The sequence below is a fragment of the Molossus molossus genome, unplaced genomic scaffold (genome assembly GCF_014108415.1).
Source record: "Molossus molossus isolate mMolMol1 unplaced genomic scaffold, mMolMol1.p scaffold_m16_p_8, whole genome shotgun sequence".
In the NCBI taxonomy this organism is placed as follows: Eukaryota; Metazoa; Chordata; class Mammalia; order Chiroptera; family Molossidae; genus Molossus; species Molossus molossus.
In genome coordinates, this window is record NW_023425402.1 from 7,622,770 (window position 1) to 7,639,464 (window position 16,695).

The 16,695-nt window shown below is 49.3% G+C and overlaps 1 protein-coding gene across 6 annotated transcripts in view; it reads left to right on the forward strand.

Annotated features, from left to right (window-relative positions):
• The first annotated feature begins 445 nt into the window (after positions 1 to 445).
• The window catches only part of BRPF3 (bromodomain and PHD finger containing 3), a 37,214-nt gene continuing 20,964 nt past the window's right edge, over positions 446 to 16,695 (forward strand). For 2 of the 6 annotated variants that reach the window (XM_036247840.1, XM_036247844.1), the window contains exons 1-7: positions 654 to 759; positions 4,973 to 6,449; positions 9,263 to 9,419; positions 11,757 to 11,888; positions 14,161 to 14,289; positions 14,588 to 14,900; positions 15,622 to 15,927. In XM_036247840.1, the coding sequence (XP_036103733.1) occupies positions 4,999 to 6,449; positions 9,263 to 9,419; positions 11,757 to 11,888; positions 14,161 to 14,289; positions 14,588 to 14,900; positions 15,622 to 15,927 (2,488 nt within the window). In that variant the 5' untranslated portion in view covers positions 654 to 759; positions 4,973 to 4,998. Of the gene's footprint in view, positions 465 to 653; positions 760 to 793; positions 813 to 1,632; positions 1,685 to 4,972; positions 6,450 to 7,300; positions 7,325 to 9,262; positions 9,420 to 11,756; positions 11,889 to 14,160; positions 14,290 to 14,587; positions 14,901 to 15,621; positions 15,928 to 16,695 lie in introns of those variants that run through there. The other 4 variants (XM_036247843.1, XM_036247845.1, XM_036247842.1 and 1 more) reach the window with 4 other exon arrangements.

Sequence of the window (16,695 nt, forward strand, 5' to 3'; positions counted from 1 at the left end):
CATTGCCCTGCCCTTGCTTAGCTCCACAAGCCCCTCCCTTAAAAAAAAAAAAAAAAAGTTAACAGAAGTATTTTTGCTATCACTTTGCCAGGAGGTGAGACCATGTAATCAGAACAACATCTTTGTAATACAAATTAGTTTCCTTTTATCCAACCTTCAGATTCAAAACACAGTGTATTTACATTCCTTAAGGTGATGAACATCTATACTTCAAAAGGAGTAATACGGTTCAGTTTAAACATTTGGAAGACCTGGGTGCTAAGACTTCATCCTTGGACTCCAGAATCTGTGTCCTTGATCATCAGAACCAAGCAAGTTGTGAAAATTTCACCAAGCTACACCACCGGCGTGGGCAGAGGAAACTTTCAAAATATGTCATTCATCTTCACACTTAAAGGCAGTTTATCTATACATCCTTTATAAACATCCCTAAATATTGGTGCTAAAGACTTCAGTCATAGGAGGTAAGCTTTCTAATTTACAGTTAAAAAGGGGGTGGACAGGAGCCGTCTTCTTAAATTGATCCAAACAAAAGCCAGTCTGAGTACATCTGAAAGCTTAAAGTTGCCATTTGTCAAGCATCTTTTAGAAAGCCGCTTATCGCATTCAGCTAACCGACTCCTAACCCAATGGGGTTTAAGGAGAGCGCGTTTCCCGTCTACAAGTGATCAGCGAGTTACCAGACGTCCACAAGCAGACTGACAAACTTTTGTTGACTCTTTTTACACACAGAGGGGAGACGAGGCACAACGAAGTCAGGTCTGTTTCTACAGGACTTCCCGTGGAGCCAGACGCTCACCTGTACACAACAGGTCTTTCCCGGCTGTCCCCACTGGGGGAGGGGATGGACATCGCTAGATCTTTGTCCTCCCGACCTGGGGGGCAGGACGACGGCGACTTTCTGGGAGGAGTGCAGGCACCTGCACCCCAAGAAACTACAGCCCAGCTTTGACTTAACTGACCGGCTTAACCTTTGGAGGGGCCCTCGAGCTCCGCAAGGGGTTGTTGCCCCAAACCTTAGCCAACACCCGCAGGGGAAGGGAAGGCTGACGACTCTGGAGTGAGGGACCCCGTCTCTCCCAGCGAGACCCGAACATCCCGGCTCTCGGGTTGGGCTCGCCCGCGGCGGGCTGGGCCTGAGTGGCGGGGCCGCGGCGGGCGTAGACCCCGTCTCGGCTCCGCGCCCCCGCCGCGTCCGCACCGCCACCGTGAGGCCGAGCAAGGGACGGTGCCCCGTGGCGGCGGCGGCTCCGCGCTCCTCTCCGCGCCGCCGCCGCGCTCGACGCGGGCGGGGGGTATTTTCCCGTTTCCCCCTCTTTCGCACTCTCGCTCCCCGTGCAGCGGGAGAGCCCGCGGAGCCTGGGAGGGAACGAGGGAAGGGGTGGAGGTGGCGAGGGGAGGCCGGAGGGGCGGATCCTGCCTGGGGGCTGATCCCTCCCTCCCCTCGGCCGGGCTCCGTGGCGGTAGCGGCGGCGGCGGCGGCTCCATTCCCCCTCCTCCCCCGGGAGCGGCGGTGGCGGCCGGGCTGGGGCCCCAGCGCGGGCCGGGAGGGGGCACGCTGTGGCCGCGGAGGCCAGCGCGGGAGGAGGCCGCGCTCCGCTTCCCGGGCCGCGCCGACCTGCTCGACGGCCGGCCAGCCCGCGCCCAGGGTACCCCGAACGTTGGGGTCGGGCCGGCGGCTGAGGTAATGGGGGCGGCAGCGGGGCCGGACAGAGCGGGGCAGGGGCAGCGGGGCCTACGGGGACCAGGGACTGCGCGGGTGGGGGCGGGAAGGGGGGGTCTTTCCGAGAGGGGCGCGGGGGTTTGAAAGCCCTCTCCCAGAGCGAGGGCGGCGGCGGGGAAAAGGAAGGCGGGTGTGGGGGGAGCAGAGAAGCGAGGACCCCCCTCCCACAGCCGCCATCTTGTTTTCCCCCCGGCACTGGAAGCCGAGCCGCCGAGCCCCGCCCCCGCCACGCTCTCCAATTGGTCAGGCCTGCGGAGAGTTCCACCCCCTGAGTGTCCCTGGGCCCTCCGGTTTCTCCTAACCGGCAGCTGAGGCGGCCAATGGGCGCTCGCCTCTCTGACCCACTGGTTCGCTGGTGCTAGCTTTCTGTCCGAGGGTCGGACTTCGCGTCAGTCCGTCTGGCGCGCTCGCCCCCTCCCCTCTGGGGAAGAGATATTATTTCCCTCCTTTCTCCTCTGAAGGGTCAAGATTCTTCTGGAAATGGTGCCCTTTTAAAGGGGCAGGAGCCTTGGCTGCGGTCCTCGTCTCATGAGTATCTCGTGTGGGGCGCAGGGGTACAGTCTAATTGCAGAAACTCCTCATTCTTTGGGACCTGGGTGACGTGGGCCAGTCGGGTTTCGGGGGATTCCGAGAAGACCTCTGGGGGTGGGGGTTAAGAGACATTTGGAGGTGTGTGTGTGGGAAGGGTTGTGTGGGATGAGAAACTCCCGCCAAAAAACTAGACTGTAAGCTTCTTGTGGGCGAAACTCATTTCATTTTCCTCAGGCGCAGCCCTTTCCCCGCTAGAGCTTGCCCCTCCCCCCCCGCCCCCCGCCCCCGAGTCTAGAGGCTGGGGTGGGACGGAAGAGAGGACTCCCCAGATACTTGCTTTTCGGTGGGGAGATACCTGAGCCTGCGGGGGAGGTAGCAGGGAGGGAGGGAGGGAGGATAGAGTTGCATCAAGGGGCCCCAGCCTTTGGAAACTAGCATTTCAAGCTGGTATCGAGGTAGATTTTCACACCTGTGTAAGGGCTCCCATGCCCTTGAGGGGGAGGAGGCAGTAACGCAGGATATTGGCCCAGGCTCCCCCCGGGGAGTTGGCGTTTATGAGGCGTGTGGTGGCCAAGGGCCTCTGGAACCCGGACAGAATTGCTGTGATGATTGTTTCCTTTGGCTCCAAATAGGATGTGTGCCTGCTTGGCACTGTTCCTCAGCCACGTTGTTTTTTATTGTTTCAGTCACACTTTGGGGTTGAAAGGCCTTTTAAATGAGGATCTTAATAATACCATACCAACAAATAGCAACCATTAAGCGGTAGATTTTATTGATTTCGTTTTACTGATGGAGTCTAGAGGCACTGAGAGATGAAGTGACTTTCTTCAGGTCATTCAGGGCCAAGATCAGAACCTAGATTGCCCCAGAGCCTCTTTTTTTACCAGACCAGGGCATCTCGTGGTGTTCTTACATCCCAATAAGTAAGATAAGTTGAGTAGGTCAAAGATCTGGGTTTGAATTGTAGCTTTATCACTTGGGTTGAGTGACACCTTTCTGAGCTTTTGTTTATTCATCTGTAAAATGGAGGTATCTATTCTGCCTCCCAAACATTTGTGGGAAATATTAAAAGTAAAAGGGCTTTGTAGTTTGGTAAAGTATGCTAATCATCACCGCCACTATCTGTGCTTTATCCTTCAACCAAGGTGACAAACTGTTTTTCTCCTTGAAATGCTCTCCCTTGTTCATATCCTTTCAAGTCTGTACCCACACCTCAGGGCAACGTATTCCCAAAGATCCTTCCTGGTAGTGATGGCCTCAGTAATTGCTTACCACAGGTCTTTTGAGCTTGTCATAGTTCTCTCCATCCAGAGAATGATGTAGAAAACTTCAGGGCTTTCTCTTTGCTGCACAAAGGTAGACTAGATGTGAATGTTTTGGGAGACTGGGACTTTTGAAACAGAATGCATTGAGAGTTTACCTCAGATTTTGCTCCAGTCACCTTGGCCTTGGGTCTAATGAGGGTCCCACATAGGTCAGCTTACAACTTCAGTGCCACTTGGGGCCACTTCCAGAGTTTCTGCTTAGAGATGTACGAGCCAGTGCATCCTGAATGCTGCCTTTTGCAGATAAAACCCTGAATACTGTAGTTTGAAATCCTTACTGCATTTCATGTGCCTTCACCCTTTCATCCCTGGGCATGATCAGGGTGATCAGGCTTTTTTTTGTTTTTTTGTTTTTGTTTTTTGAGAGTATGTGCCCTTAGCAGGAATCGAACCTGGGTCTCTCTGGTTTGTGGGCCAACACTTGAACTGCTGAGCCAAACTGGCCAGGGCTGGATAGGGTTTTGATCACAGTAAGATGACTTGGGAGAGGGCTCTAGACCTGTGAATATTTTGATCCTTTGATGGGACCTCTGTGCATGTCCAGAGCTTATAAATGGATGCTGTTCTTGCTTTCTTCTTTTCTAAAGCCATAACCACCCCTCCTTTTCCATAGTTTGCTGTCCCACAGCCTTATGTTGCATTGTAATAATGTTTACTTTTCTGTCCCTTTGAGCACAGCTTCTAGAGGGCAGGGATTATGCATGTTTGATTTCTCCTTTCATTCAACTAATACTGAGTGCTTATTAGGAGCCAGGCACCATTCTAGGTGTTAGATATAGTGAACAAGACAGGCAAAAATCCCTCCCTTCATGGAGCTTACATTCTAGCAGAAGGAAGCAAACATACATGATAAAGAGGTAAATTCCATGGCACAGTTAAAAGATGATGAGTGTTACAGTGAAAAATAAAGGAGGCTGAAGAGTGCGGTAGGGGAAGGGATTTGCTATTTTATTTATTTTAATTTAATTTAATTTTTCTTTATTGATTTTTAGAGAGAGAGGAAGGGAGAGGGAGAGAGAGATAGAAACATCAATAAGAGAACATCAACTGGCTGCCTCCTGCATTCCCTCCACGGGGGATTTGGTCCACAACTGGGGCATGTGCTCTGACCAAGAATCAAACCAGCGACCTCTTGGTACATGGGTCAGTGCTCAACCACTGAGCTACACTGCCCGGGCAGGAATTTGTTATTTTAGATAGAGTTGTCAGGAAAGGTCTCACTGAGAAGTGATGTTTGTGGCAAGACTTGAAGGAGGTGAAGGAGCAAGCCATGGGGATATCTGAGGGGCAGAATGTTTAGATGGGGAATATTCAGTCCTTTTTCTTGGTGGCTGCTTGATCAGATGGTGAATAAGTGCATCCACCTCATGGTATCTTGGCCTTCTCTCTTTAGGCCTGTCCCCTAGTTTCCCAGGTGCCATGAGGAAGCCTCGCCAGAAGTCACGGCAGAATGCCGAGGGCCGGCGTTCTCCATCCCCCTACAGTCTCAAGTGCTCACCTACCCGGGAGACCTTGACATATGCCCAGGCCCAACGGATTGTTGAGGTGGACATTGATGGACGCCTGCATCGCATCAGCATCTATGACCCACTCAAGATCATCACGGAGGATGAGCTGACCGCCCAGGATATCACTGAATGTAATAGTAACAAGGAAAACAGTGAGCAGCCCCAGTTTCCTGGCAAGTCCAAGAAACCCTCATCCAAGGGCAAGAAGAAGGAGTCCTGTTCCAAGCATGCATCTGGCACTTCCTTCCACCTCCCACAGCCCAGCTTCCGCTTGGTGGACTCAGGCAGTCAGCCAGAAGCACCTCCATTGCCTGCTGCCTACTACCGCTACATTGAGAAACCACCTGAAGACCTGGATGCAGAGGTAGAGTACGACATGGATGAGGAGGACCTTGCCTGGCTAGACATGGTGAATGAGAAGCGGCGAGATGATGGGCACAGTTTGGTGTCAGCAGACATCTTTGAGCTGCTGGTAGACCGGCTTGAGAAGGAGTCATACTTGGAGAGTCGTAGCAGTGGGGCCCAACAGTCACTCATTGATGAAGACGCCTTCTGCTGTGTGTGCCTGGATGATGAATGCCATAATAGCAATGTCATTCTCTTCTGTGACATCTGCAACCTGGCTGTACACCAGGAGTGCTACGGAGTCCCCTACATCCCTGAGGGTCAGTGGCTATGCCGCTGCTGCTTGCAGTCTCCCTCCCGGCCTGTGGATTGCGTCCTCTGCCCCAATAAAGGTGGCGCCTTCAAACAGACCAGTGATGGGCACTGGGCTCACGTGGTGTGTGCCATCTGGATCCCCGAAGTCTGCTTTGCTAACACCGTGTTCCTGGAGCCCATTGAGGGCATTGACAACATCCCACCTGCCCGCTGGAAACTGACCTGCTATATCTGTAAGCAGAAGGGGCTGGGTGCAGCCATCCAGTGCCATAAGGTGAACTGCTACACAGCCTTTCATGTGACATGTGCACAGCGGGCTGGGCTCTTCATGAAGATTGAGCCCATGCGTGAGACCAGTCTCAATGGTACCATCTTCACAGTGCGCAAAACCGCCTACTGTGAGGCCCACTCACCGCCAGGTGCTGCCACTGCTCGAAGGAAGGGTGACTCCCCTGGAAGCCTAAGTGAGGCTGGGGATGAGGAAGGGCTAAAGGAAGGCTGTGGGGAGGAGGAAGAGAAGGAAGAGGTGGAAGAGGAGGAAGAAGATGAAGGCAAAGGTGGAGTAAGTGGCCCCCTCAAGGGAGTGCCCAAGAAGAACAAGATTACTTTGAAGCAAAAGATCAAGAGGGAGCCAGAGGAAGTGGGTCGAGACACGCCCTCCACTGTCCCCTTAGTCACCATCCCACAGATACCCTCTTACAGGTAAGCCTGCCCAGGAAGGCGCCCTAGAGACTCATGGTTTCTTCTTGGGCTCATGTTGGCCCTGGGCCAGCCCTTCTTCCCCTTGCACTGTTGGCGAACGTCTGTTCTCTTCCGTGCCCTCAAATTTCTCCTTTGGGCCCTGGGTTTGCCTATTCTGGTTTGTGGTTTTGATTGTGTTCTCAGAACAATATATTTCCTTTGGTTCAAGGTGAGACAAACACTTAAGTTGCTTAGAAGCTCAGGCGACAGGATGTCTAAGGCAGTATTTTTCAGTAGGGTCACAAGTGGCATTTTGGAAAGGATAATTCATTATTAGGACTGTCCCATGTGTTTCTAGATGTTTAGTGTCTGTAGTCTTTGTAAATGCCAGTTGAATCCCCTCCTTCATTGCCTGGTCTTTGTCACAACTTCAAACCCTCCCCACGTTTCCACAGACTCCTACAGTGATACAACTAATTCCAGTTGAGGGGGTCAGTGTGGGTTTCTGCTGTCCAGAAATCTTGGTCCTGGGTATAATGGGGATTTTCTGGGAGGGGGTGGTGGTAGGGGGAGTATGTACTATTTCTCCTCTTGAGAAACTTTTAGATTTAGGATCACTCAGTTCATCTGTGTAACTAAGCCCACTAAATGTGTGAAGAGACCAGTGTACAGTGTACCTGTTAAGCTATCAGAGAGGTCACTGGAGCTGTTGGAGGGATGGGAGGTTGGCAGAGAACAAGAGACAGGAGATTTTCCAGTGGAGGCTCATCTCAAGGGTGATATTCATGAATAAGTATACAGTGTTAGAGCAGGAAGGAATCTTGGAGAGTATTCATCTAATGTAGTCCTTGCACCTTCTCCCACACCCCCAGATGAAGAAACCGCGGCCACAGGAGGTAAAGTTGTTCACTCCTTTATTCATTCAATGAGATATTTATTGAGCACTTACTATATGCCAAGTCCTGTTCTAAGGGCTGGAACCAGGTGGAAAGTGGCAGACTCTGGACCACAGCTGGGGCTCATGACGCCTGTAGGTTCTGTACCTGCTCTTTCTCACTTGATGAGAAGAATAGGGAGAAAAGAGTTTTGGAGGGTAGTTGGGAAAGTTCTCTGAAGGAAACAGGCAACCAGACTTGTCAGTTGGGAAGAAGACAAGAGCGCAGAGCTCAGGAGGGAGAGTCTTGTGTTGTAAACCATGGCTTGAGTTAGAATTCATTCAACTGGAAATGTATCTTCTAGTTACAGAACTGTTCCAGGCTACCCTCTTCCCTGGGATGAGTGGGTGAATGCATAGGGTGGTTATGTCCTGGGGCTAGACTTTTTGTCATGTCTGCTCTTACAGATTAGATGTCTTTTGCAGGCTGGCTAAGAACCAGACAGACCTACATTTGAATCCTGTTTCTGTCACTACTTGTGTGACCTATGGCAAATTACTTAACTTCTTTAAGCCCTAGTGTATTTATTTGTAAGTGAACCTACTTCATAGAGTTGTGAGAAATAAGATAAACCAAGTAAAGCACTTAGCACAGTGCCTGGCAAATAGTAAGCTCTCAATAAATGGTGGCTGCTGCTGCTGCTGTTTTATTGTTATTATTCTTTTTCCTATCTGCACAAATGCTATTGGGACCCTCCATGGCCAAGAGGTTGTAGAGGGAGGGGGCTGCCTGCATCTGGGCAGGTGTGCTTGGCATGGGCGTTGGTGGGGGACCTGTCCTTTGGGAAAAGGCCTAGGCCCTGATTTTGTAAGCTTGGCTTTGGGGCAAGAATGTCTGACTGTGGAAAGGCGCAAGGCCCAGGTGAGTGATGTCTAGTCCAAGATGCCCATCCTTCTTAGATTCTGCCTTCTTGTTTAGCTACGCTTATCTTCCTTTCAGTGGAGTGAGATGAAGAGAAAAGCAGTGGAAACACCACAGGAGCACTGAGGCCTTGCTTACCCGGTGGATAACCAATTATGGAACACAGCATGGTATAGCCAAGAGATTGTGAATTCAGATCTCACCCCAGCTCCATCATCTTATTAGCTGCATTAGTGACGCTGACAATTTATTCAGCCTCTGTCCCTAAGCTGCTTTTCCATCTTTTGTAGCATGGGAATATGTTACCCACCTTTCATTATGGGCATTAGGATAGAGATTGTAGGCTCTCATTAATTCCCTTCCTACCCCTTTCCCTTCCCTCCACGTTACTAGTTTAGACCCTGACCTTAAGACTTCTCTTTCGGGGTAGTTTAGCCAGCTAAGTTTTCAGTTTATCCATTCTCTTATACCTTTAGATCCACATAAATATATATATTTTGATTCAAATTTTGAAATTTTTAGGCTGCTGAGGTTTTTAATGAAAAAACCAGAGGCCAGACAACTCCAAGGGTTACACTTGGGCTCAGAAAGGAGTAGACTGCTGTACTACTAGTTTTTCTTCCAGCTTGGCCGTAGACTACTCCCTGGTCTGGTGGGACCCTTAGCCACAGGAAATAGTGATCACATTGCCCATAGCTTGCTCAAGTTCCTGTTCTCTTTTGCTGCCTTTATCAAGAGAAGTCTGGGGTAATTGGGGCGCAGGCCTGTTTCTCAGGAGTCTAGGACTACAGGAAACAGGGTTTCTGGAAGTGGGTTATTTTGGAGGTTCAGTACTGCAATGCAGGAGGTGGAAAGTCAAGTGAATCTGAGCTGCTTAACTTTGCTGTCCTTTTCAAGCCTTTCTCTGAGGTGAGCCATTTGGCCACTTTATTCTGTCTTCCTTTATAAGGTTCATAAATGAACCAGGATCTGGAGAAGAGGCTATAACTTGGGCTGCCCACTGACCCTGTCTTTCACTTCCCTGTGCCTCTACTCAAGGTTGAACAAGATCTGTAGTGGTCTCTCCTTTCAGAGGAAAAACCAGTTCATGCAGCGGCTTCACAACTATTGGCTGTTGAAGCGGCAGGCACGGAACGGTGTCCCCCTCATTCGGCGCCTGCATTCCCACCTGCAGTCTCAAAGAAACGCTGAGCAGGTAGGTGACACGGTAATTTGGAGGTGGAGGGGTGAAAGAGGAGGAGAGTGAAGGAGAATGAGTGATGGTTGGGGCTCCCCCTCCCCCCAGCCCTCTGTGGAGCCTTTGCCTATATGTGATCACCCCTCCAGGAGGTCTATCCCAGGAATGACCTCCAGCACTATAGAGCTCTTCAGACAAGACAGCAGCTTTTTCTGGATGGGAGAGGCTTGACCTTGTAGCAGATTCTTGGCGTAGTGGAGAGCAAGCCCAACTCTGTATGTGTGGAGAAAACCCTTTAGGTGTGGAAGAAAGGAAGAAGTGAGATGAATGAGAGCCAGGTAGCCTCATTACATGAATTAGGAAAAGGTGTACTTTCTTCAAGACACTGTACTGCCATCTGCCAAAAAATGTTTCATAGAAAATATACAGATTTACCACCTAAGTTGTAATGTGTAGCCTGCCCAATTGTCCTGACCTGTTAGCCACTAGCAACTGGAGTTGCTGCATGTTTAATGTTTTCTGTGAGGATGGAGGCTCCTGAGAGACCTGTAACATCTTTAGTTCTCTCTCCCTCTTCACTTGCTCCATTACTTCCGCCTTTAAATATTCCCATGCTGCTACTCTAGAGACGAAGCAAGGCTTCACGTGACTGTGGTGCCCTCTGTGTTCTGTCTGACTGCACTTTTGCCTTTTGTAGAGTACTGAGGTGCACGTCTATGTCTGGTCCCTCTTCAAAGTGGTCCACGTGCACCCCTGAAGCCTCCGTTGGAACATCAGTGACTTCCTCCCAGCCTGGCAAATCTTTTCTCAGATTCTCATTTTTTTGACTGTTGGGCTGTATTTGACACCATGATCACCTTAGAACTTCTCTCTGGGACACCGTTTCCCACCTTCTCCGCCCCACAGTCTACCTTGTGCCCATCCCACTTCTTACTCCTTAATGGTAATATTCCCAGGGGCTCAGCTGCCTGCCTGTCTGCTTGGAGAACTTGTCCACCTGTATAGCTGTAAATAACTGTGACAGTCACTCCAGGTTTCTTGTCTTGTCCTCATCCTTATTTTCTGCCCTCAGTCTCTCGGGCACAGGAACTGTAGATGAGCATGTAGATGTTATTTCCTGTTACTCAGGTATTGGAAACTGAATTCATTATCTTTCTTCCTCTCAGTAAACATATTTCCCCATTATCGTCATGAAACCATCCTCCTGACCTCAGATGTTCCCAACCTTACAGTTACTCTTGACTCGTCCCTCCATAACAAGCCACAGTTAATCATCCTAAGCTCTTTGGGGAGATTTATCAGTATATGGCCCTTTGTCTCTATTCTCTAGCTATACTGCTCACCCATGTCCCCTTAATTTTAGCAATAGCTTTCTAGGTGGTCACCAGCCTCTATCTCTCTCTTTGCTCTACAGCTGGTAATGACTTACACACAATTTTCTGTCCTGTCACTTTTCCAGAATATATTCCCTTTCTCTAGGCAGGCCAGGTCCAGGCTCCAGGCTCTTTGGCCTGGCATTTGAGACTTCCTGTCAGCTGGATCCTGGGTCTTCCTTGGCTTTTGTGGTTTTCTAGCTTCTGTCCTCTAAGCAGCTTATTTTTCTCACCAAGCAAAGAATCACTAATTCTACCTCCGTACTTTTGCTGTGGTCCCTTCAGTTCCAGAAGAGGCCTCCCTTGCTGCTTTATTTACCTATGTCCATCACTATGTGTCAAAACCTAGTAATGTTCTTCCCCCAGGAAGCCTTCCCTGACCTAACCCCAACTCACTTAAATAGTCTCTATTGTATATCCTCTCAGTATTTTATATTCATTCTGTCTGATCAGTTTTTGTTTTCTTTTTGCTACTGTGCCCTGCCCTTCTGTGTCAAGCCCGAGCTTCTTCCTTCCCCCGAGTGCACTGTAACCTCTTCTAGGGCTAGAATCCTGTATTTGATGGTGGTGGTGGTGTTTAAAAGTCAGTTAATTCAATCTTATAATAAGAACACTTTATTTTCTAACCCAAAGTCGAACTCCAGGGTGAAATTCTTTCCACCCTGAGGTGTCTGTTAGTTCCTTCTAAAATTTTTTCCAGCCTTGAGCGGCACAGGTACTCTCTGGTGTCCCCAAAGGTAAGGGAAGCAGTCCCAGATCTCATCCCATCAATTATTGTATGGCAGTGAAGAAACATTGTTATAGAGTCAGGGAAGCCCAGGAGGGAAAAATGGAGTAGAGAGGGCTGGAAGGGCTTTTGGGGACTGTGGGTCAAGGAAGGGATTGGGACTCTTACTTGCCAAGGCCCTGTGAGGCTTGAACAGGGAGAGGACTTTGGGCAGGGAGGAGGCCTTAGCTCCTTCCTTTTCCTTTCTTCCTGCAGCGAGAGCAGGACGAGAAAACAAGTGCAGTGAAGGAAGAGCTGAAATACTGGCAGAAGCTCCGGCATGACTTGGAGCGGGCCCGGCTGCTGATCGAGTTGATTCGGAAAAGGGAGAAGCTCAAGCGGGAGCAGGTGAGGAGCTCGGAGTCCCGTGGCTCTTGTTCAAGAACTTTTTCTCCACTGTCAATGTATTTTCAGGAGACCTGGAGCGCCTGCCTGGTGTAAATTTTCTCCCCTTCTTGCCCAGCACTGTGGGCTCCAAGGCCTACCTACTCTGTTATGGCTTCTCTGGAGGTTCACCTTCTGGTGGCCTCAAGCATACATTCAGTATCATATGCCTGGGCCCATCTGTGGAGTTTCTGACTCAGACTTTCAGCGGGAGCCTGGCCTTGAGTATTTTAAAAAGCTTCTCGGGCCATTCTGATTGGCATTATCTCTGGCCTGGGAGCTTCTGAGGGTCCTCACTAGGCCCTTAAACACTTACGGTCTTGGGTCATTTAAATTTTTCAACCTATATTCAAGGATAATATAAGCCTCTGAGTCGGGGTGGTGGGGGGTATGTTGAGATAGGTAGTGTAGCATACCGGTTAGGAATGTGAACTATGGCACCAGACTGGGTTTAAATCCTGGCTGTGCCACTTACTAATATGACATTAAGTTGCTTAATTTCCTTACACCTCAGTTTCCTCAACTATGAAATGGAAATGATAATAGAACCTACCTCATAAGGTTGTGAGGATTAGATGACTTGTTTATGTAAAGAGCTTAGAACAGTGGCTGGCATAGAGTAGGGGCTACAGTGTCAGCTGCTATCATCATCATTTTTGACACTCTTTGCCTCCCCAAAGTATCTACTGCAGTGCTTTACACATGGCAGAGAGCAAATACTAGTAATTGAATGAATGATGAGCCAGAACTTCTCTCTGGTCCAGGAATAGCAGCTGTTACTCAACATGTTTCAGAGCTCTGGGTTAAAGATGTTCCTTTCTCTCTTCAAACTCCCACTTCTCTGTTGAGTCCCAGCACGTCTCTGAGACTGGGCAGTTCTTGCCCTATTTAGCTTGGATGGCCCTGGAGGACATCTCAGGACCTTTTCTTGGATTTAGATTCTGCTCTCCCAGACCTGGTTCCGCAGCTGAGCATTTCTTCCTGCCTCTGGTTTGCAGAAATGAAAAGGAAAAGGAAGCAGGCAGGCCTGTTTTGATGTAGCCAAGAAGAAGGATTTTTCATAGTCCAATCCATGGCTTCCCAACCTTTTCACATTAGGGCACACATAGAAAATAACATTTTACAGCCTACTACTATAAATATGTGAGGCTGCCTGAGGGGGTGAGCCTGGAGGCCCCAGACAGCCCACGCCAACCCCGATGTTCCAAAGGCCAGTGGGATCAATAGCTCAGCACATTAGGTAGGAATTCTGGCCCAAGGCACATTTTATATCATCACTGTGCTCCTTGGACTAAGTCAGACCCAGGTTCAGGTCTTGTCTGTTCTTTTCTAGCCAAGTGACCATGGGTTAGTGATGACTCATCTTTCTTCCCAAACCTCAGATTTCATATTTGTAAAATGGGGATAATAAGTTTCTCCTTCAGGGTCATTGGAATGATTAACTGAGATGAGATAAATAGAGAGGCAATGTGGCATAGCCATTAAGAGCACACACTGCAGAACTAGGCTGTCTGCCCCATATTAGCTGTGTGACCTGGGGCCATTCAGTTGCTTAGTTTCTCTGTGTCTCATTTTCCTCTTTGTAAAATATCTCATCTGAACCTACCTCATGTACTCACTTATATTACATACAATGCTTAGAATGTTACTTGGCACTTAGACTGTAAAAGTATTCGTTATTATTATAGTTGACTCTTAAATAATCTGGGCATTAGAGATTCTGATCCCTGGCGTAGTTTAACTTTTAATTTCCCAAAAACTTAACTTCTAATAGCTTATTGTTTATGTATTGCTAACATAAACAGTTGATTAACACATATTTTGTATGTTGTATGTCTTATATACTGTATTCTTATAATAAAGTAAGCTGGATAAAAGAAAATATTAAAATTAAAATAATAAGGAAGAGAACATATATTTGCAATATTTATTGAAAATAAATCCATGTATAAATGGACCCGCTCAGTTCAAACCTGTGTTATTCAAAGATTAACTATAATTATTATTTAAGTTTTAGTATGGTGCTTGATACATAGGAAGCATCCACATAGTAGTAGTTCTTGGTATTTTTTTTTCTTCTAGGCTTTGGTTTAGGCAATAGCTTCTTATAAACTGGTCAGCTTAATAGCCTGTGAAAATTTGTTATACATGATTAGGGAAAGTCAAGTTATCAAGAAAAAGTTCAGTGCCTCTTCTGGGGTGGGGGATGTCCTGATTTCTCCCCACCTTCCCACAGATCAAGGTCCAGCAGGCTGCCATGGAGCTGGAGCTGATGCCATTCAACGTTCTGCTGAGGACAACACTGGACTTGCTGCAGGAGAAGGATCCCGCGCACATCTTTGCCGAACCTGTCAACCTGAGTGAGGCAAGTTCCCCCCACCCCACTTCGTGAACACTGAGCCCCTCCAGAAGAGGAAACAGCCTTGAGTACAAGGCCAGTAGGGGGTTGGGTGATAGAGTGTACAAAACTTGGGGGTGTCTGGCAAGGCTAGTAGACTTGCCATTGGTAAGAGGTCAGCAGGCCAGGGTAGGCCAGGGCCCTGGGGCTCTGAGTGAGCCCAGAATGGCCAAACCAGAAAATGGGGAGGTGAGAGTGCCGGTGAAGGGTGCGTCTGTTTGGCTAGTAAATGGTTGTTGTAATTGTACAGGTTTTATATGTTTAGGTTCCAGATTACCTGGAATTCATATCCAAGCCAATGGATTTTTCTACTATGAGGCGGAAGCTGGAGTCCCATCTGTACCGCACCTTGGAGGAGTTTGAGGAGGACTTTAACCTTATAGTTACCAACTGCATGAAGTATAATGCTAAAGACACAATTTTCCACCGAGCAGCTGTCCGCCTGCGGGACCTGGGAGGGGCCATTCTTCGGCATGCCCGGCGGCAGGCAGAGAACATCGGCTATGACCCCGAGAGGGGCACCCACCTGCCCGAGTCACCCAAATTGGAGGACTTTTACCGCTTCTCCTGGGAAGATGGTGAGAAGCTGGGTTGGGTTGGGAAGAGAGGGCCTAGTAGGAGGCACAGGGACAGAGCCCAGGGAGCCAATGATCAGAGTAGGCCTTGGGGCTATAGGGTAGTCTTCAGGAGCAAAGCAGGGGGTAGGCATAGGTTGGAATATATCTGCTTGTGGCTGGAATAATTCCAAGGATTAAAGTTTAACTAATTCACTGAGTACTTCCTGAAAGGTAGGAAAGGGGAATCAGGTACTAGTTGTCTATTTGAAAAGCTAAAGCCTCACTGGGGTCTTCTCCTCCTGGACCCCTCTGTGGCGTTGGAGCACGGGGTAGTGAAGTACAAGGCTGCTGTATGTCTGGCTCATTCAGAGAGTGCAGGGAGAGGCACAGAAAACGGAATTGCCTTTGAGCCCCGTGCCCAGCCTACCCCTGCTCTCTGCCTCGCAATGGCAGCAGCCAAGCAGTCACTCAGGCTGGGGGATTGCCAAGCTGCCTCGTGCCTGCTCCATGGAGCCCATAATCGTGCCTGTGGACTGCTCCCTGCAGATGTTCCCTAGATTCTGACCTTGTCCCTGTGGCTGCCCTACAGGCAGCAGTGGTGCCAGGGCCACAGCCCCACAATGATGTTGCTGGAAGCCACTGGCCCAGGCCATATTTTTGAATCCGAAGGATTCAGCCCTTTCCCCTTGCCCTGGGCTGGACAGTTCTTTCAGCCCCTTCTTTCCTCCCTTCTCCCTGGCAGTGGACAACATCCTCATCCCAGAGAACCGGGCCCATTTGTCCCCAGAGGTGCAGCTGAAGGAGCTGCTGGAGAAACTGGACCTGGTGAGTGCCATGCGGTCCAGTGGGGCCCGGACCCGCCGCGTCCGCATGCTGCGCCGGGAGATCAATGCTCTTCGGCAGAAGCTGGCACAGCCACCGCCACCACAGCCACCCTCACTGAACAAGACTGTGTCTAATTTGGAGCTGCCAGCAGGGCCCCAGGGAGATGCAGCTGAGCTGGAGCAGGCCCTGCAGGAGGAGGACCCAGAAGATGATGGGGACAGAGGTGAGAGACAGTCATAGGCAAGCAGAATGCTGGGGGGGCAGCATAAGGGACTAGGGTTAAGGTGAAATCTGAGTAAAAGCATCCTTCCTTGAGTTTAGGTCTGATCTTTGTGGGCAAGTGGAAACCTTCGGAGGGGTCACACTTCCACGTGTACCCAGAGATGATATTCAAAATATTGAACAATCAGTAGAAATCAAAGTTTATCAGAGTAGATGTTGACTGTTGTATTGGAGTGGGTTCCTGGTGTGACTGTTTTTTAAAAATAAGTTTTTATTGATTTTTTAGAGAGGAAGGAAGAGAGAGAAACATTGATGTGAGAGAGAAACATCGATTGGCAACCTCCTACATGCCCCCCACTGGGGATTGAGCCCAAAACTCTGGCATTTGCCCCAACTGGGAATTGAACCAGGATCTCTCAGTCCATGGGACAACACTCAGTCCACTGAGCCACACCAACCAGACCTGATATGGATATTTAGTTGCTGGATTGTGGACGGGTTCAAGAAATTCCAGAGGCTGGGGCCCAGGTAGCTGTTGTTGACCGGTAAAGAAGTATTTCAGTATTTTGTACCTGATATGGTCATAATGCATATATGTTAGCTCACCTTCTACCATCATGTAGAGAGGCTCTTAGAGCCCCTCAGGTTATAGTGTGGGGAGATAGAAAAGAAAGACCCTAAAGATAGTCTGAGCTCTCAAGCTGCCTCATGGCTTTGACCATAACTGGCTAAGTCTATAGGCCCATCCCAAACAGAAAGGCCAGATTGC